This window comes from Drosophila nasuta, chromosome 3 (genome assembly GCF_023558535.2).
Source record: "Drosophila nasuta strain 15112-1781.00 chromosome 3, ASM2355853v1, whole genome shotgun sequence".
Lineage (NCBI taxonomy): Eukaryota > Metazoa > Arthropoda > Insecta > Diptera > Drosophilidae > Drosophila > Drosophila nasuta.
In genome coordinates this window covers 44516742-44538056 of record NC_083457.1, presented here as the reverse complement: position 1 = coordinate 44538056, position 21315 = coordinate 44516742, and the positions used below count along the sequence as shown (strand labels likewise).

Sequence of the window (21315 nt, the reverse complement as noted above, 5' to 3'; positions counted from 1 at the left end):
TTGCCGCCGTCGTTGTTGTCGACTTCGTCCGTTTTCGCTGGGCCTGAACTTTTGTGCAGCGACGAACGGAAATGGAGGCCCAGCGAACGCGATGATCATTGCGACCAGGCAATAAATACACCATAGAAATGATGTACGGAAAATGATCGCAACTCTAACTCTAGCCAACCAACCAAGCCAACCAGCCAGACAGTCAACTCCATGGACCCACAATTCCTCAGCCAGCAGCTTCAGCAGCATCAGCAGCAACAGCTCAACGGGGGTGCCTCCTGGTTTGCCTGGCTAAAGCGTTGCACAGTGGGCATAAATTTATAATTAACTGCTGGTAAATATGCATGTTTTAGTTTTACATTAATTTCATATTTCCATTTTAATAAGTCCTCTGACTTGATGTTCTCGCAGCGCTCTCTTGACTTTAAGCCCCGTTTTAACTGGTTATGAACAGTTTGGCTTTTTAGCCGACTTATCAAATTTCATTGCCTTGTAGTCTTGTTATGGACTCTATAATAATCTCAGCGATGCTTAAAGTCTTGCAAATGCTTTCGAATAATCCTTTATGTGATGTTATACAAATTAATTTGTAGTAATTGTACATAATTCTGTGTTTTCATGGTATCTTTAAAATTCCTTCTAGTAGAAATCTTGAAAAAATTTAGAACGCTTAGCTTTAAACAGACGGAGGGAGAAAAATCCAGATTGAAAAGTAGATCGCAAATAATTATTTTTAAAATTTTAGTTTTAAGTTTTTAGGCTTCCTGGCTCAATTTTTAGATTTTTCCATTCTTGGAAGAAGATTATAATCTTCTATTTTAAGATTGGGTTATAAACATTTTAGTTTATTTCAATTTCTAATTTACCTAAGCTGTCATGAGGTTTTTATTATAAACCAGTGTAGTTTCCTTGTGGTTTAATTCTTTGCAAAATGTGCTCAATAGATTGTTGGTAATTTTAATTTTCACTCATTTTGTTGCAAAATTTTTTTGCATATTGCAACATTACTGTTTAACAAATTGTATTGCATTTCTTATTGATGAAAACCTTTTCAAATTTTTGCACTCTAAAAACTATAAGCTTTTACAATCATCAGGTATTTAGTATTGGAATTTGAACCTTTTCTTAAATATTATTGTTGATTGTTGAGTTTCGAATTTACTTTATGATCTTTTATTATTACTTACCTTACACCTCACTTATTTTCCTTTCTAATTTTCTTTCTATAGTTATTTCTTTTCTGATTATTTATTGATTTTTTAAATGTCTACATCAAAATTTAATTGATCATTAAGAAATTCCCAATTGCCATTACAATAAGCTTGTGACCACTGTGCACGCTTAGAATCGAATCTAGCAGCTGCCTAGATGCGGATGCTTGGGGGCTGCCGCTCGTTTGGGCTACCACTTTGTGTGTCTGGTTGGCGACGGTGGCTGCGGTTGCTGATGCTGATGCTGTGGCTGCTGCTGTTGCTGTTGCCGCTGCCATTGCCTTTGCTGCTGCCGGAGTCAGTCGTTGCGGCATTATTAATGATAAATGTGGCTTGCACTCATGATAAATACAGAGAATCGTTGAAAGGTATAAATCAATAATAGAGAAGTTTGTTTGCAGTTAGGCGCAGGATGGAGCCGTGATTTTGCAGGCAACCAAACACAGCCTGCAGACAATGAGTATGCCAAAACATAATTCAAGTTAAAGGCCTCTCTCTCTCTCTCTCTGTCTTTCGCTCACTCACTCTGTGTCTTGTGTGGAAGCTCATCTGATTAGGGCCTCCTGAGGATGGAGGTCGTTGAGGTTTGAGGCGGACATTGCCTCCGCCTGCTTTACCTTATTGATGGACTAATTAATCGAGAACTGAGACATTCGGATCCACTTGAAGAGAGACATAACTGCGTCAGCGTCAACTGTGATTATCAATAACAATTAGCCGACGCCTGCGACAAGCTGTGTCCATCTGGCGTCCAGTCGCTTGTCAAATTTATGTTGCCTCTTCACTCTCCACTCTCTTCTCATTCCTCTGTTCGTTGTCAGCTTGCATTTGAATGCACGAGTTACGCATCCATCAAATGTCAATTGTTTGTCTTGGCGCTCCACCTTCTTGGCGTCAGGCTTTAGTTTGATGCTTCAGCCGCAGCAGCAACCACAGTCAAACGTCTCGGCGCTGCGCTTTGCCATTTCTCATAAATCATTCCAAGGCTCTGGCCAAGCATTACGGCAGCTTCGACGACGTCTCTCGTGGCTGTCAGATGGCAACAGCAGATGCGACGCAGCGCAGCAGAGACGAGGCGTGTCCCGAGTGCAATCGCTGCTTTGATGCCCATCCATGGCATTGAACTTGTCTAGCATTGAGTGTCAGCCGGTTTGTCCAACTCGTCGCAACTCGTCGTCTGTTTGTTATGGAAAGCATTTGAGATACGACCAGTGTGTGTTCTCTGTTCGCTTCGCAAAAGTGAAGAGGAAAATAGAAAAAATGGTAATGGAAATGGAAATGGCAAAGCTAAAGCACAACCCCTTGAGCAGTCGAAGAAAACATACGGCTTTCAAGATTAAATATATTAAATCTGGAAATATTGTCAAATATTTAAGTATTTGTCAAGGGATTTTCCATCTGCAATTCGTCAGAGTTGTCAGGAGATTTGTTAGGAAAAGTTAAGAGTTGAGGCAACTGATAAGCTTAAATCTTTAAGAAATGGAATGGATGTTAAATTAAATAAAGTGGTATAATATTGTTATTGATTTTAATATACATATACGGAATTAGAATATAAATTTTCAGATATATATTTGATTAGCAAATATTTATATATTTTTACAAATAAACAAATTATAGAAAATAAATAGAATAGCAAAAAGCTTTAATGTGAAAAAATGAAGAAGTAAGAAATCTACTGTCGAGAGTGCTCGACCTTAAGATATCCGTTACCCATGTTCAGTAAAAGTAAATTAGTACGGCATTAGTCTTAAAATATACCAATTCCGAAAGGCTATGATTATTTAAAACAAACTTAAATTTGCGCGTTTCATCTCTTATATGTTAGTCTACGAAATTAAGGACAGAGAGACAGACGGATATGCGGATAAACCTTATGTAGATACTTTATAGTGTCGGAGGTGCTTCCTTCCATTATTTGTGTAAAAATAGTTGTTCCTGCAATTTCTTATTTACATTTTTCATTCATTCAAATTGTTTTATCCATTGTAAATATGATGATACTCGGGTGTAAACAGCAGGTGTATTAATTTCGCACGGTCCAAAAACGAATGATGCCACACCCAGTAAAGTGTGGGTCCCATCTTCATTCCGAATTGCCAATGGACCACCAGAGTCCCCATGACATGGAGTACTTTGACTTGGCTTCAAGCAGATATACGATGACGGAAATATATAAGGAACTAATTTGTTTTTACATTCTTCGTTTGAATACACAGTAACATTATAATACTGCAGACGATTTGGTTGAGGACCTGTAAAACAAATTATATTTTGAAAATAAGTTACACTTAAAAAGAAAATATTACCATTATACGAAGTTGTACCCCAACCAGACACAACAGCACTTTCATTCTCATAAAGTTCAGTTGCATCGGGTAACTTGGCAGGTTGAATGTACTCGTCAAATAGCAAATCGGCTGGAAGTTTTATGAGAGCTATGTCATTGGGTTTATTATTGAGCTCATATTCTGGATGTACGAAAACATTTTTTTGCTTTTACTATCAACTGTTGTTGTCCCACTTCCATTTTATTGGATCTGTCCACAGTTCCAAAGTTAATTTTTACAGCATTACTTTTTTTAATAATTGAAAATGTTGATTAGTTGAGCTATATATTTTATATCACATTTTACAATAACTTACAATTTGGTGGGTATGCAATGACCGGCTGTAAGAACAATTCGATTTGAAATGATCACACCACCACATGCAGTGAAAGGATGGGAGTCTTTCAGAATCATTAAATATACTTGATATGGAAACTGTTTAGGATCTGCATTGAAACCCTTTACAATGCGTTTGGAAGGAATATCTTGGGCGCTGAGACTCCTTTGGTACAATAGAAATGTGACGATGATCAGCTGCCATTTAAGCTTACTCATTGTTGGTTAAGGTTAAAGGAACGACTGACAAATCCAAGACACGACCATGCTTATATATAGTAAAGCAACAGAGTTTGCATTTGTTTAACACTTTGCTTAATGTTATGTAAGCTTTTTATTTGACAGGTAACAATTTTGTAGATATCTTCGTTTGTGAAATTTGAGTTATTTATAGTAACTTAAAATATATAAAAAGATTATACAACTTTAACAATTATACAAATACGTTTGTAAGACATTCTTTTAATGAAAATATGAATATGAAGCAATTCTTGAAATCTGATATATATAGTCGGGAAATATTCATTAGCATTCATGTTAATATTAAGTTCTAACGTCTTAGTGCATATTGAATCTTTTCGATAAACCTAAATAAAAATAACCTCAGTATAAAAAAAAAGAATAAAAATGCTAAATTATTGTATACTAAATATGAAGTACTATATATTTGATATTAAGCAAGAAGGCTACAGTAGAGTGTGCTCGACTCCGTGATACCAACTACCAATTTTGAATAAAAGGAAAACAGTGCAATATTTGTCTTAAAATATTCAATTAAATATATACCGAAGGCTATTATTTAAACCCAACATAATATGCGGGTAATAATGACAAAATTATAGCTCGTAGTCTCCGAGATATAGGAGAGACGGACATATCGTCCGGGAGATAGTACTTAACAAAAATGTAGTTATTCATTATTTTCAAGATTTTTCATTCATTCATATTGTTTTATCCATTGTAAAAACGATGATACTCGGGTGTAAATAACAGGTGAATATTTTTCGCAATTCGTTATTCCAAATGATGTTAGACCCAGTAAAGTGTGGCTTCCATCATCATTCCGAATTGCCAATGGACCACCAGAGTCGCCAAAACATGGAGTACTTTGACTTGGCTTCAAGCAGATATATGATAACGGAAATACCCGATGTACTAATTTGTTTTTACATTCCTCGTTTGAATACACAGTAACATTATAATACTGCAGGTGATTTGGTTGAGGACCTGTAAAACAAATTATATTTTTAAAAATAGGTTAGACTTAAAAATAGTATTACCATTGAACGAAGTTTGTCCCCAACCAGATACAACAGCACTTTCGTTCTCATAAAGTTCATTTGCATCGGGTAACTTGGCAGGTTGAATATATTCGTCAAATAGCAGATCGGCTGGAAGTCGTATGAGAGCTATGTCATTGAGATATGGATGGGCCTGATAATCTTGATGTACGACAATATTTGTTGATTTTATTATTAATCGTTGTTGCCCGACTTCCCTTTTATTGGATCTGTCCACAGTTCCAAAGTACATTTCGACAGCATCACTTTTTTTTTTTGTAAAATATAAAATTTGATTATTTGGGCTATATATTGAAATAAAATTTCCACTTACAATTTTCTGCTTAAGCAATGACCAGCTGTAAGAACAATGCGATTTGATATTATCACACCACCACATCCGCCGCTAGGGTAGGAATCCACTAGATTTGTAAAATATACTTGATATGGAAACTGTTTAGGATCTGCATTGAAACCCTTTACAATGCGTTTCGAAGGAGTATCTTGGGCGCTGAGACTCCTTTGGTACAATAGAAATATGACGATGACTAGCTGCCATTTAAGTTGACTCATGGCGAAATTGTTGGTTAAAGGGAGACTGACAAATCTAAGGCATGACCAGACTTATATATAGTAGCGGAACTGAGTTTGCTTTACATTTGTTTAACACTTTACATAACATAAGTTTTTTATTTGACGGGTAACAATTTTGTAGAAATGTGGAGTTTGAGTTATTTATATTATCTTAAAATAGATAAGGCCAAATATACAAATACCTTAGTAAAAACTTATTTTAATGGCAGTATGAAGTCTGCGATATATTGTCATATTCATTAGTATTCAACTAAAGTTTAAGTAATACGGTCTTGGTGTATATTGATATTGCTCAATAAACATTCAATAACTTAAATAAAAATAACCTGAGTGTGCCAAAATAATATTGAAATATACTGAGAGCATTAAGAATATACTAACAAATACCAAGAACATTGAAAATATATATATATAGAGTATAATACTATATATTCCAACATTTAAAAAAATAGAGCAAAGTGTTGATTTCGAAAACGTAGAATAACAAAGCAGAAAATGAGTATTTTGAAATTTCTAGAAAATTTCTCAGAAAAATCTGCAAAAATGCAAAATTTAAAGTAAATCAATCAAATATTGGGAAACGTATAATATAATAAATATTGAGAATAAAAAAGTATACAATCGATTATATACAAAAAATTACGAAAATAATGTGGAGAATAGAATAGAAAACAACTAAAATATTTTACATAGTATTCCGATTAGAAACACAGAAAAATATTACCAGCAAATGAGAGTGTTTTGGAATTAGTTTTGATTTTATTTAAAATATTTGAAGCATTTTTAAAAAAGTATTCTGTTATTTTATTAGACAATAGATCACGATAAGAATATACAATAAACTCCGATGAAAGATAATTTTAATTTCTCTAACCTTTTATAAGTCTTCATAGACGAACTCATCTAAACGTTTGTTGCCCATAAAGTTGTCCCTTAATTCAGTCTGTCAATACTCTGCAGATTTAAGTGCAGCTCTATAGATGCATCGCTTACTTTATTGATGCCTTAAATGTGTTAATCATTGAAAGAAAGGATTTAGCTTTGTTCATTTTATGTTGGCGATTTACAAACTCTGTTGTTAGCATAGAGTGCTCGTCTGCAATTTTCTTTAGTGGCTCACAGTAGCTGCCATGAGGACTATTAATAGACTACTCTCTAAACTCTGTCTGTGGTTGTGGCAGCGGCTTTTCCACAGTGTCTGTCGCTGTCTGTGTCTGTGTGTGTGTGTGTGTTCGTGTGTGTGCGCCGGGTATTTATGTATTTATAAGCCCATTCGGTGCAGCTTAATGTGCTAGCATGGGGTCAACTGTGGTTTCGCTCGTTCGTTCGCAGGGCCAACTTTGCACATTAGACCAAATGAAACGGACGGTTCGCGTCCGCGTCCGCATTCGTGTCCTTTTCCGCATTGAATATTCCATGGCAGCCACCTGAAAGAGCTGGTAAACTTTGCATAGCAAAACAGGTGCACTCGAGAGCAGCTCCCCGCATTCCGTGCACTCAGCCACCTCGTCTCCCAGTGCTGTCCTTTGCCCTTGTGGCCAACTCCCATGACCCTCCTCTGTCGCTGTCCTCTGTTCCACCTACGCGAATTCTGCCAGACACTCACAATCAGCTGAGTCACTCGCCCGGTAATTTCAACTCCGACTTTGCGACTATTTTTCTATGTGTGTGTGATTGTGTGTGTGCACAACACTCTCGACTTATTATACTACACTAGAGCGAGTGTTTTTGCTTATGCCAAAGCCTTGAATACGCTTATCAGCTAATGAACTGAGCGCTTATCTAACAGTACTAAGAAACTTATGAATTTGTGGAACTACAGAACTGCTTCTAATGCACTTTTACAAATATTGCTTAGTAAATATTTAGTGCTTTAGTATCAAAGAGTATTACTATATTTGTTTACATATTAATTTTTGATTGTATAAGATTATTACAAGATTTTATCAAAAAAGTACTAAAATTGCTTTATTTTTTTTAAATATACAAGTTTATCACAAGATTTGATCAAAAGATACTAAGATTTGCAATAGCGATATACTATTATATTCAAAATATACCAAGGAACACAAATCATACTAGATTGTCTACCAAAGCAACCGATAAAATGATTTCTTAAATAACTTGTACAATTGGTTAATTTTTTTTTCAACTTAACTTTCAGAAATCATAAAATAACAATCTAAGAATAATATACTTCATATAGATGTAAATTAAACTATAAATCAATATGAAACTAAATATTAGTCTTTATTTATTTGCTTATTAATTTACATAGTTTTATAAGGCTAACTTAACTTTACTTGAAAGAAGTTTAGACATCCTTAGACTTGAGTAGATACGAGTATATCGTATTTATATGTTACATTAAAAAGGCATGTATTCAATTTAGATTTTATTTTTTTCTTAACACATTTATATATATTTACATGTAAGGAAACAACACCAAATAATTGCCTATATCTTATTATTGGATTTTTTAAATTTAACTTAAATTTATTTTATTATTAACTTAAATTTCTATGAACTAAAATTTGCTGCAACTATTTTTTTTTTCATATATTATATTAATATGAGAGATAATATTTGCATTATTTATACTTCATTAATCATATTTAAATATTTATTGCATATTAATTATACATATTTCATGATTATGTGGGTACAGAGTGAAAAGCATATTAAATAATTAAATGAGAAAGCTTGACACGATATTTTAAACAATTTATTATATTATAAATTTCGATATTTAATTACATTTGATTATATTCAAATTACGATATTATCGTATTGTTGGATTGTTAGATATTTCCAGCTTTGTATAAAAAGTGTGATTAACAAAATAGTATAATATTTTCAATTAAGTTGGATGACATTTTTAGTTCATAAAAATATTATATTATAAATTGTTGCAACTTTTAAATTGTTTTTTGTTTCTTGTATAAATTTAGAGTATTGCTGGTTCTATCATGTCTTTTATTTTTATATTTTATCTCATTTGATAGTTTTCCATCTCTGTTGCCAAGCCAATGACCTTAAAGGATTTTAACACATATTTTCTGCTTATTGTTTTTCTCCAGTGATATTAATTTCAATTGTCGAGCTTGCTGTGGTGTTGTTGCATTCAAAAGTTCGTGCAGCTCACTTTCTTTTGGCCCAAGAAATGCGCTCGCTGCGACGACCCACATAAATCATTCACAATTAGACGCGGCAGCAACCGCAGCAGCAGCTTCAGCGGCAGCAACATCAACATCAGCAGCAGCAACAGTCGCGGTCACGGCTCTAACACCTGACCGAGTTGCTGCCGTCCGTCACTCGTGGTTTGAACTCGACTCGACTCAACCGAAATTTCCACTCAACGGGAATTGAGTGTGTTTCAGAGTTCCCAAAACGTTCCACGCGTGGCAATGATAAAATACGAACCTGGCTACGTTGCAACATGTTCGATGTTGCGCAGACCGTTTAATATCCGATGGATACAACAAATGTATCTGCAGTGAGTGGCAAGCGAGGCAGCGGCTCGAACTCGCAACTTGTTCTGTTCACTGTGAAGCGTCGAGGCGTGCGGTACTGAAAGCCGGACAATAATACACCGAAATATCCGACGACGACGTCTACGAATAAATATAACAACACACAATAATAATAACAACATTTTTTGTCTGCTAACCGGTGCGCGGAGTTCACAACAAACAACTAAATAACAACTTAAGAGAATTTTGTTGGCTTAAAGAAAAGTTAAAACGTAATCCTCGAAATTTCCTCGAAATTATTTTGTGATCTATGTGATCTCTCTCTCTTGAAGTGTAGTGAGTGAATCGGTGTCGGTGTTGCCAAAATATACCCAAAAAATAAATAAGAGAAGAAAATTCGCGTTAATTGAGCTGTAAGTGCTGATTTGTAATACAAATTTGCAACGCTTGCAAGTGAGTTGGAGTCGAAGTCGAGGCAAGGCGAGGCCGCATAAACAAATCTGGCTGCGCGTCTTGGTTCACTGATTTAATGCCACAAACATTGCAGATTGCAGATTGCTAGCTGTATTGCTGTAACCAACCAACACCGTCATCTCCGTCGTCTCCTGTTCTCCTCCTTCCTGCCTGCCTGCCTCCGTGCTTGCAACCTGCTTCCAAGCTTGTTGTAAGCTTGTTTCTGCGGAAGAGTCAGAGCGCCACAGAGCGCGAGGAGATCCGGCAACAAAAACAACAACAAAAAACACAGAACCCAGCCAAATACGTGTATAAGAAACGACGACCAAACATTTTGCCATTGAGCAAAAGAATTTCTTTAAAACAACAACAACAACATCAAGAAGAAGCAAACAGCGCTCAGCAAAAGATTTACAACGCGAAGTCAAGCAAAAAGTGTAAAAAAAGAGGCAAGCAAAAAAAGTGAAGAGAAAAAAATTAGCGCATACTGCAAGTGCATCGGTGTGTGTGAGAGTGCACAGGTGTAAGTGTGTGTGTGTGTGAGTGTATATATGTAGGTGTGTGTGTAGAAAAAAGTTGTTTAACTAACCAAACGAAAAAAGTTTGAAAAGTGTCAAGCAAAGCGGCGCGCGGCCAATAACCCAGCGACAACCAACAACCAACAACTACAGCAACCACTTAGAACAACAACAACAATTGCTGAGGCAGCTACAGCAACAACAACAATCATAGTGCATGCAATGGCGACCCCCTGAAACGGGCTAGCCTGCGGTTTAATTACCGTTATCCTTGCTTGCAACTTGCAACTGGCAGCAAACTAAACGGCACTCAAGTCTGGGATTACATTTGACGCCGTGTGTGAAAGCAAAAGGACAACAGCAGTATTGGGAAGGAGACAATTCAAGGCAGTTGCCACATTCCAATTGGCCACAACAAGCGGCTAATTGGCAACAACTGCAACATCAACAACTGCAACAATTGCAACAACAACAACTGCAGCAGGTGAGTTTTATAGACTTGATTTTGACTTGATTTTAAGCCGCAAGTTTTGCTGCCAAAGCCAGCACATAAAAACCGTTGCAGACTTTGAATAGTTTTAGCTAGTAAATGAATCATAATGTTATTGGGCAAAAGATCGAGAAATGGTATTACAAGGAATTAGTTACGACATTGTAAGATTTTATTGGGCAACTTAGAAGTGAACGCTGTTTAATTTTCTGAGATTCTTGTGGATAATGCTAAGGCGAATTATAGAAGTTTTTGGCTTAATAATAAAATGACTTCTAATTGAAAGAGCATTAAATACTAAGCGTTTTCCCGTCTTTAATCTTCAAAAAAATTACGTATTAGTATCTTGCGTATTCTTCCTTAAAATTGTGAAGTTGTTAAAGTGACTAATTTGTTGTTAGCCTCAAAAAGGAATACAAATATTGATGGGACTTTTATTTCAATTCGATTGAATGACATTACCCTCAATAAAGACAGTTTCTTATAAATAACTGAAATGATAACTCAATTGATTCTCAACACAAAATATACACTAAACATAATATGCTTATAACAATTACTTAAACTTCGTACTGGCAAACAATTTCTTCTTCAATATTTCTAAACTAAAAATAGACAAAAATATTGTTGAACTTGCTTCTAAGTTTCTAAACGGAATTTTCTAAAATTGTAATTTATTTTATTGACAATACTATAAGCTTTATTAAAAATGGACTGATAATTCGATTAATTTGTTCCTTAAGTTGGCATATTTAAATTCAAAGCAAACAATACTTTTATAGAAAAAGAAACATAACAATTTAAGTAAAAAAATGTTTCAATTTCTTCGAAGTAAAATTGTCAAAAAATATCGGAAAATTAGATTTACAATCATTTCAATTGCTTATTAGCAAAGACTTTCAACTTCTAATATTTTTTCTTATTAGCATCAAAATTCTTCTACCTTCTTCTACTTTTTCGAAGTAAAATCGGAAAATCAAATTTATAACCATTTAAATTTCCTATTAACAAATAAAACTTCAACTTCTTGGAAATTAAAAGTAGAATAAAATATCGTTAAAATTTGTTCAACTTTTTGCTCAATCAATTGAAGAATTTCAGTCAAAACATTAAATTCTACTTTCTCTGGCAGCTCTAATAGACATACAAATATTTCCCAATGGAACTTTGTTTTTCCTCCCTCTTACTTAACTCAATCCTTCAAAAGTATTCGATTTGCTCTTTGTTTTTTTCTACGCATCATCTTGATGTTGTTGTTGAAGACATTGTTATGAAGTGACTGCTGGCTGATGATTCGTACTTCGTGCTTCGTGCTTTGATCAAATGCTCTGCAGGATGCCAACAACAGAATGAGAGATCAATCTGCTGTCAGCGAAAGAGTAAGAGAGATAGATTGATAGAGAGAGGGAGAGTTGCCCTTTGGTATAACTAGGCGCTAAGTTGCTTCAACATTTGCGTACCACAATTCGTTGCACGCTCCCATTATTGCTCATGGATCACGGATCGATGCAATGCATTTAGCGTAACATTTTCGATTATGCACAGCAATAAGCGAGGCACTCTGCCACAGTTCTTGTGGCTTGTTAGAGAGCAACTCCAGCAACTCGATTCTCGATTCTTGTTGCTGCTTCTTGTTGTTGTGGTTGTTGTGGCTTTGATCTTTTGTTCTAGGCTGAAGTTTTGGGCAGCTAAAGTCGGTACATGAAAGAGCGACCAGGGCGTAGAGCATCGAACGCTTGTGAGCTTCGAAAGCCAATTCCAGGGAAGTCTCTTCACTTCAAGAACCTATCGACTTGTTGTCCATATGTGCCACTTGGACACTGACAGTGCAACGCAACGCAATGCGATGCAACACGATGCGATGCTCCCAAAAGGGTAAACCAGACAACGCGGCTCGACTCGATGTCTTTCTGTCTGTCTGTATCTCTCAATTCCATTAGACAGCAAATGCGGCGTTGAGTGAAAAGTGAATTTATGCCGCATGTGGCTGCAACAATTGATGCTGAAAAATGATGGCAATGACAAAGTGATTACTGCATTGCGTCGCCGTCTTAGAAAGCGGCAATCAAAGCTCAACTTGAACAATTTCAATTCTCGTTACACACAGTTCTCAACTGCGTTCGAATCTCAATTGTGTTGTGTGTTGTGTGTGTTGCTGCCACAGGGGCAGCAGCAGCTGAGAAAAGTGAAATGCTGCGCATCATTAATCATTTACTTGTTGTTTTTACAACGCAATAAACTCTGTGTATACATAAATATATCTATCTATCTTACACACTTATAAGTAGTTACCTACTTACTTGTCTAAATCGACTCTGACTCTCTATTCAGATGTGGCAAGTTCTGTTTTCTGTTTTCGGTTTTCGGTTTCTGTTTTTTGAACGGCGCACGTTCTTGATTTGAATCTCTCGTTGGCTTCCCTCTCACAGAGTATTTGGCTTTTCGTAAATTGCTCGTCGTCATGCTTTTATGATTTGCTTGGTATTTTTCGTTGGTATTTTTTGTGTCTTCCTCTCTCGTCTCGTGTTTTTTTTTTTATTTTTTACATTTTACCGAATTCGATGCGCCCAACTTGATAAGCCCCAGCGAGCTGAGTTATTGTTATACCTGTGTGTGTGTGTGTGCTTGTATTAGTGTGTGTGTGTGTGTGCGTGTGTAGGTGTGTCCAAAAGCCCAGCCCCCGACCAACTCGTGCTGAGAGGCAGCTAAACTTTTTTGAGTACCTGCGCGATATCAAAATGTAAAATGTCTCGCATAACAAAGTTTTCGCCAACATTTTTCAACTGCAATATGCCAGTTATGAGATACCCTAGAACAATATGGTGTGGAGGAAGATAAACAGATTGATAAGTTGGATAATAAGTAGGAAAGTCAAAACAGTTATCAAACTGAAGGATTGCAGTATAATTAGATAATTATAAGAGCATTTTAACTTTACTTTGCAAGCACAGATTTGAGCCTTTCGCTTTTTATTTATTTTTACCGAACCTATCCTAACTTATCTTTTAAAGACGCATCTTAAACTTCACGTCGCATTGTGCTGTATGAAAACTTTGTAAAAGTTAATGCAATTTGGTTATTTTCATTTTAGATCCCAACTGCTAAATAAAATTAATTTGCGTTTCGTTTTAAAAAATGTATTTATATGATATATTAATGCTATATTCGGATTCTACATGTTTTAAAATGTTAGTAATTTTAATATGAGTATCATTTTCCACTCTTAATACTTGTGCAGAATTTACCAATCTTAAGCCTTTCATAATATTCAAATATGCTAAATTTGACGTATAATTTTTATAGTTTGGTCTCATTGCAACTAGTAAAAATTCCTTTTTTTATCTTAGACAATTTGTCTACTACACTTTGTCAATAAACTACTGCTCTTATGTTATTTAAAATTTCCTGACTTCAAAAAGTGATTTACGTTTTTAGTTTAATTATTTGTCATTTCGAATTTATTTGCTGCCTGGTCACATTGTTTATTCCTGTTCCTGTTGCTCTACTTAATATTATGTATGTCATTACCAAACAACCTAATATATAACATAATAGTTGAGGAGCATTTGATTCAGCTTTAAGCAAACTTTTGCTCAAGTATCATTCTAAGCCCAACTTCCTTTATACTCCGATGTCTGTCTCTATTTTCCCTCTTGCTGCTGCTTCAGCATCGCTTTGTTCTTCCCTTTGCCCATTTTATTCACAAGGGTATTAAAATCAACCTGTACACAAAGTTGCAGACAACATTGCAGGCATCACAGGCTGCACATCAAAAAATGTTTTATATTAGTTACATCAAATTGAAGAGCATCTCAACTTCCCTTTCTTCTCCCCTTCTTCCGGTTTCTTTGCCACGTCCCCCTTTCGACAAGTTTGGCGTTACCCGCAACAAAAATACAATAATTTCACTTGGTGTACAGTTTATTATATAATTTTTGTCCCTTTTTGACTTTTATCTTACGTTTATTATGCCCCATGGAATTTGTGGATTTTCAGGGGCTGCTCTGCTAGCACAAGATTGGGAGAGGGGGAGTTTGCCGTTGAAGGAGGTCAATGGCTCTTGCCACCAAGTAGCAACAGTAAGCAGCAGCAGCAGCAATGTGGCAAGACAACGCCTAGAGTTGTAATAACTTTGGCCCGAAAACTTTGCTTGTACATTTTGTTATAGCCCCGCTCGACCAGCAAAAAGCGATGCGTCCCCTCTCCTCCCTTTGTCCCCTTAAGACACCCCCCCATTTCCCACTCTTTTCTCGTTGCTTCTTGTGGCAAAGTGCTAAAATACTTTGACGCATTCTTTGCACTTCTTCTGCTGGAGCAGCTGTCCAAATGCCAAAGCTGCGAATTCACCTACCAAGCAGAGCCACCCACACAAACAAACAAATACACACGCATACAAATACACACACACACACACTACCCTTGTCCAACCCTCGCAACGAGCTAAAAACAAGAGACGATAGAGAGAGGTAGAAAGAGGAAAGAAGCAAAAAAAACGTTGACTTGTAATAATCATAATCGTAAATTTGCAAAAAGCTGGCCGAGAGCTGCGCGTCCTTTGCTCAGCAAGGTCCTTTGGGGCCATTTAGCATTTTGCACTGAGCATTTGGAGATGAAGATGAAGATGCCACAGTCAGAGTCAGAGTCGAACTCAAAGTCGAAGTTAAAGCGTAGGCGTGGGTGTGGTCTATCGTGGGCGTCTTTTTGGTTGTTTTGTAGGCGTTGTCATCATTATTTGGACGCCTCCTTTGGATTTGGCTTTGACTTTGGCTTTTAGGCATTGTGGCTGAGAGCCTAAGACAAGTGCCGAGCGCTTAGTGGGTGCAACACACGCCCCCTTTGGCTGATCATAATGTTGGAAATGCCATTTAAAATCCTCTACATCATCGGCTCTTTCACCAAAAGTTTCTCAAAGTTCAGCGACATAAATGTGACTTGGCTTTTGGGGTCTAGAGTTCTAGATTTGAACAGCCTTTTCTGTTCTTTTAAATTTAAGTAGCTGCTAATCTAAGATGACTTCTTACCTGAATTTTACCTGAATAATTTAATATTTGTAAAGTCTGATAAGGTTTAATTTCTTCTTTAATTCTGAGCACAACTTTAACTGCTTTATTTTTATGCTTATTTTTGAAATCAAATATATTTTTAATCGAATTTGGTATTTTAAAAAATATGTTGATGTTCATCGAACGTCTGGATTCTAAACTGACCGAACTGTCGTTAATTTATAATAGTTAAATAAAATTTAAATTAATACTAGATTTTTTTAAGGCGCTGATTGCAATGACCTTCAGCTTAAATGCTGCTTATTTCATATGAATGCAGCACTAATTCTTAGCACAACTTTATTTCGTCTATAAATTTAAATGTTTTATATGTCTCACTTCATATTTATCTAAGTTGCATTTATACTTTAATGCTTTAATGAATTCTAAATTAATGATTTCAAATTTTGTTAATGGTTAGCATTTGTTAACCCTTGATTATCTTTTAAATATCCTTGTTAAATTCTTAAATAATGCTTGGCATAACTTTACCTGCTATAAGTGAACACAGTCGATGGATTGTTTTTTCTTCTTTTGTAATTCTAAGCTTATCTTTTAAAAGCCTTACAACATCATTAATGCTCAGCGTTATCATAGCTGATTTCTTAGTCCAGATTTAAACAGTCGATACATTGTACATTAAATTTACACTGTTATTTGCTTTTTCAAGCTCTTCCATAATTCTAACTTGAACTTTACCTGTAATTCGTGCTATCTTTAAATTTAATGTCTTTCACTTGCCGTTTTTTATGCTATTCGTTTGTCTTGCTGCTGCTTCGACTTAGACTGGGACCACGCCTAAGAAGGCATTTAAAAAGTTTACTAAACTTCATTTGGAAGTTTTATTGCCAGCGCAAGAAAAATAAGGACAAGCTGCCGCTTCGCATTTTTGCGTTGAAATTTGCTCTATTAAAATTCCAAGGCGGCGTTATGGCATCTTTCTCTCTCTCTCTCTATCTTCTTGGGCTGCGTTCTCGCAATCGCAATGCTTGCCACAGCAGTAGCAGCAGCAGATGCCACAATCAACGCGCAAAAGGAGAAGCAGGCAGCAGTAGCAAAAGGAGAGTAAGCAGCCATCATGCAGGTTGCACAAGTTTATCATCCTTTTTGTTCCGCATGGCCTTATCCTGGAAGGCTTAACAGTTTTGTTCACTGCACAGCTGCAGCACAGCATCAGAGAGAAAGAGACAGAGGGAGAGACACGGGTCCTTTGCTTGTCTCAGCATAAGCCTTAGTTATGTACGGTAGAGGGGGAAGTGCTGTGGATTGGGTTGGGACTGGCATTTATCTTGTGATAATAGTTAGTTGTGCATTGTCAGCAGTGGCGTCCGCTAAATGGGGCTAAGCAATTGAGAAGAGCTTTTTTTTTAGCTGTGAGTAAAACCAATTTTGTTGTTGGTAATTTGAAAGACATTTTACAAAGCTTTTGCAGAGGGTTTGTTAGAATTCTTAAGTTTAAAAAAAAAAAGAAATGTATTAGGTGTAGGAAAGTTTGCTATAAATGTTATATGTAAGTGTTGAAACGGGTTTTGTAGTAATCTTAACTCATTAACTCTCATTAAATACCGTAAAAAATAAAACCTTCTTCCTCGAAAAGAAAATAAATCAAAATAATTTGGTCTTAATCATAATACTTTGAGAATTTGAAGGGGAATTTATTTATTTATATAATTTATAATTTATATATAATTAATATAAAATGTAATCAATTTTTCTTTTCTTGCTTATTGAAATAATTAAAATTTTTCTGTCAATTATGAGAAAGAAAATACACAATATATATTTATTAAAGTTTACCTTGCTTTAAGAATTACGACAATGTGCATTTTCTTTATTAAAGTGTCACATTATTTATGAAGTTTTTTAAATGATTAATTCTTAAGAAGAATGCTTATTGTAGTAATTTCTTACTGTATTTTTATTGAAACTAATCTGCATAAATCTGTATTAATTTAAACAACGATCTTTTGCACAAAATTTTTTTTCTAATAAGGTATTAAGGTATTAGGCAAGTAATAAACAATTTATACAAATTTTATATGGGTTAAATTATATAAATAAATATTTAACTTTTCTACACATTACATTATTTAATACTTTCTTAAATCCCATTCAAATTGTGTAAGCATTGTGATTAATACTAAATAATCATCATTATGAATTACTATTATGTAGCTGTTATATATTTTCTCTCTCAATAGTTAATATAACGACCCCTTTCCAACTACGCTTTTGCAGCATAATGCAGTGTGCTCAGTTAAGGCACCAGTTTTTTTCTACTTGCTGGCAAATAGAATGTGCAATCCTACATTGTAGTTTGCAGGAACTCCCTCCTCACCCTCTCGCCACCTTCATGCACCATTATTTTTGCAGCATAAAGGTTCCTTAGAACCTATTCGCCTGCTGTTTCAACGAAAATGTTTATCCATATCAACTGTAAGCAGAGAGCGAAGAAGAACAACAATAACAGCAACTGCAATAGATCTGTTTTAAGTACAAATAGTGTCAACCCACAATTCACCAACTCCTTTGGCTCCTTTTGCTCTGCTTTTTTTTCTCTTTGGTCCCCAGGTTCTGCTGCCACACTTGGCAAATACTTTTGTGGTTACTGTGCGCAAAGGGGAAAGGGAAGGCGTCACGCAGTTGGGCGTGGCGTAGCCAAAAGTTTTTTAGTTTTTCCTCCAGACGAAAGCGTTATTTTATTGAATTTTCTTTTCTTTATCGTTTTTTATACCCGCTACCCATAGGGTAGAAGGGTATTATAACTTTGTGCCGGCAGGAAATGTATGTAACAGGTAGAAGGAGGCATCTCCGACCCTATAAAGTATATATATTCTTGATCAGCGTCAACAGCCGAGACGATATAGCCATGTCCGTCTGTCCGTCTGTCCGTCTGTGTGTCTGTCCGTCTGTCCGTCTGTCCGTCTGTCCGTATGAACACCTAGATCTCAGAGACTATAAGAGATAGAGCTATAATTTTTTTTCGACAGCATTTGTTATGTTTGCACGCAGATCAAGTTTGTTTCAAATTTTTGCCACGCCCACTTCCGCCCCCGCAAATCAAAAAATCGAATAACAAGCGTAAATTCAAAGCTAGAGCTGCGAATTTTGGTATATACTATAATTACTGTAGTAGTTATGATTCCTGAAAATTTGGTTGCGATCAGATAAAAATTGTGGAAGTTATTAAAGAAATACTTTTGTATGGGCAAAAACGCCTACTTACTAGGGGTCTGAGTTGCTTTGGCTGACAATCTGGTGTTTTGTGCCGTCTATGGTATATTTTGAATGCGGTGCTATATCGGTATCCCACATATACCATTTGGTATATTTTTAGTATTTTTGTAGTATATTTGGTATATTTTGAGAATAATACCGCAAAATATATTGCTTTTATTCAAAATGGGTAGCGGGTATCTCACAGTCGAGTACACTCGACTGTAGCTTTCTTACTTGTTTTTGTTGCATTGAACGCTTCTCTTAGTTGTTGTTGCTGCCAAAATTGTTGCCACAAAGTTTTCCATTTCATTTTCATTTTCCATTCTTGTCCATTTGCCTCGTGTTGCATGCCCCCGCTGCTGTTTCTACTGCTTTCGTCTTTTTCACACTGCTCTCATTTACTTTGTTGTTGCTGCCAGTGGCAAGTTTTTAAGAACTTGCTAGTTTTTGTCGGTTTTGCGTAGATTTTCTTTTCCCTCTCCCAGTTCTCACACTCCTGCCTCATCTTCTCATCTCCTCCATCTCTCTGTCTCTCTCTTAACTCCTTTAGCATTCTTTTTGTTGCATTAGGTGGCCGTTGAGGCGTAAAGTTCAATGGCGGGTTAAATGGACTTAATACGGCAACTTTTTAGAACTTTTCTTTTCTTTCCATTTCTTTTTTTTTTTAGTTTTTTTTTACCATTGTTGCCGGTGCTAAACTTCTAGCGTTGATCGTTTCACTCGTCTTTCGTCCTTTTTTCAGCTGTCTCTTTTTCCTGTTCCCCTTCAATGCTGCAACAAAGTGAAAGTTTTTTTGTTCAACAGCTTAAAAGGAGATTGGCATTTTTTTTCATCACTTTTTTTTTTTTTTTTTTTGAACAGTTGAAAGGATAACAGGTTGGAATGTTAGCCACGTGTTGTGTTGTGCGTGTGTTTTGTGTGTGTGTTTGGAGGAGCTAAAAGTTTCGAATTGCCAAGCAAAGTTCTGTTCGAGATTTCGCCCAAAAACTATTTTGCAAGGAAAACCATAAAATGTGAAGTGTGTGTAAATATTTCTATTGTTGTTGTTTCTAAAACACAATCAGCAAAGTTTTCTAATGCTGCACCAAAAGCTTTGCTTCAAGTTCCTTAAAAATGGCAAAAAGTTTTTTGCAATGATTAAATTTTAGAGGTATTTTGACAGTCAATAAATAATATTTTGTTAATGAAAAATATGTAATAAATATTTTCATTCTTGATTACTTTTTTTTTGTTTATGCAGAATATTTTTATGTTAAATATATAATTCAGAAATAAACAAATTGTATTATCAATCATAGTTTTAGTTTTATTTCCAATCTTAAGATAAACATATGGAAAGAAAATTAATAACACTATTTCGCACTAATATATTTATACAAAATGTATTAGAAAATCTTATTTTAGAAACATTTTTTCGTTACCATTTGATGATTCTTATGATTCTTAAATTTTCTTAGGAAAAATAAAGAATTTTTTTAAAAGGAATTAACAATCATTTTAGAAGATAATATATGTATATGTATAAACTATAATAACAAAATTGTATTATTAATTAAAAATGTATACTTCATGTATTTCCTATTACTGATTTTATCCACGATACTTTTTAGAGAAGTATAGTTAATTTTAAAAATGAATCAACAGCAATTTAATGATCTTATAGAAATGTTACCACTTTTTGTTTTATTATATTAGTAAAACTTATTATATCTTTTCTTATAAAAAAATGTTAAGAAAACTTGTCCAACCTTGCTGCCATTTGATATCTCACTTTAATTATATGTTATTATTAAATTCTATTGTTTCTCATATCTTCAATTATTTCTTCAGTAGTTTCCCCATTTTGTTAACAATCTGTTGGTGAAACTTTCCACCTTTCGCTGTCAGTTAATATCTCTTTCCCACTCTTTCAAAAATGTTTTCCGACTTCATTTTTACCTTTTTCAAAGTTTTTTTTTTTTTTTTTTGTTGTCGTTGTGCTGAAGGAATTTCTAATAACAGGTATAATTTCCCGCTTCACTGCACATTTTATTTATACTTAAACAAAAAATGAAGAATTCGAAGCATTTTTTGTTGTCAATTTTTCAGCTATTTTCAGTTGTTCTCGTTGTTGTTGTTGTTGTTGTCTGCCAGCTAACAGCAAATTGTCTACCTTAACAAATTTTGCAAGTCATTCAGTAAACAACAACGACAAAAAAAGGTGGGAGAATAAAAATGAAAAAGAGTGCAAAACGTTGAGCGCGTGTCAAAAAATTAGTTTCCCTCACGAGGCAACGACGACCCTTCAAACGTGTTCCGTTCCCGCTCCCGCTCCCCTCGTTTCCTTTTTACTCCCCCCCTCCCCACACAGTGTGAAAGAAATTTGTAGCGAGTTATGC

The 21315-nt window shown here is 35.3% G+C and overlaps 2 protein-coding genes across 3 annotated transcripts in view; one reads left to right on the top strand and one right to left on the bottom strand.

The window, feature by feature from the left end:
* Positions 1-2749: 2749 nt before the first annotated feature.
* On the bottom strand, positions 2750-5754 carry LOC132793129 (chymotrypsin-2-like). Of its 2 annotated transcripts, none has more exons than XM_060802809.1 (3): positions 5483-5754; positions 5149-5414; positions 2750-3457 (listed from the first exon to the last, which is right to left on the bottom strand). In XM_060802809.1, exons 1-3 carry the CDS (start codon positions 5719-5721, stop codon positions 3168-3170), a joined length of 795 nt encoding a protein of 264 aa, XP_060658792.1. In that variant the 5' UTR covers positions 5722-5754; the 3' UTR covers positions 2750-3167. The 2 variants fall into 2 exon arrangements, with proteins under 2 accessions (XP_060658792.1, XP_060658790.1); XM_060802807.1 differs by lacking the exon at positions 2750-3457 and adding an exon at positions 4504-5095.
* Positions 5755-9261: 3507 nt separating this feature from the next.
* The window catches only part of LOC132791968 (dual specificity tyrosine-phosphorylation-regulated kinase 1A), a 35630-nt gene continuing 23576 nt past the window's right edge, over positions 9262-21315 (top strand). The window contains exon 1 of the mRNA XM_060801137.1: positions 9262-10670. The gene's annotated coding sequence lies outside the window, so the exon portion shown is untranslated. The remainder of the gene's footprint in view (positions 10671-21315) is intronic.

Bases quoted from the DNA above. Each gene is read 5' to 3' on its own strand.
- LOC132793129 (XM_060802809.1), bottom strand. From the start codon at position 5,721: ATGAGTCAACTTAAATGGCAGCTAGTCATCGTCATATTTCTATTGTAC. The intron at 5,415-5,482 runs GTAAGTGGAAAT...AAAAAAAAAAAG, and splicing joins CATTGCTTAAGCAGAAAATT to TGATGCTGTCGAAATGTACT. The intron at 3,458-5,148 runs GTAATACTATTT...TTTGTTTTACAG, and splicing joins GGGACAAACTTCGTTCAATG to GTCCTCAACCAAATCGTCTG.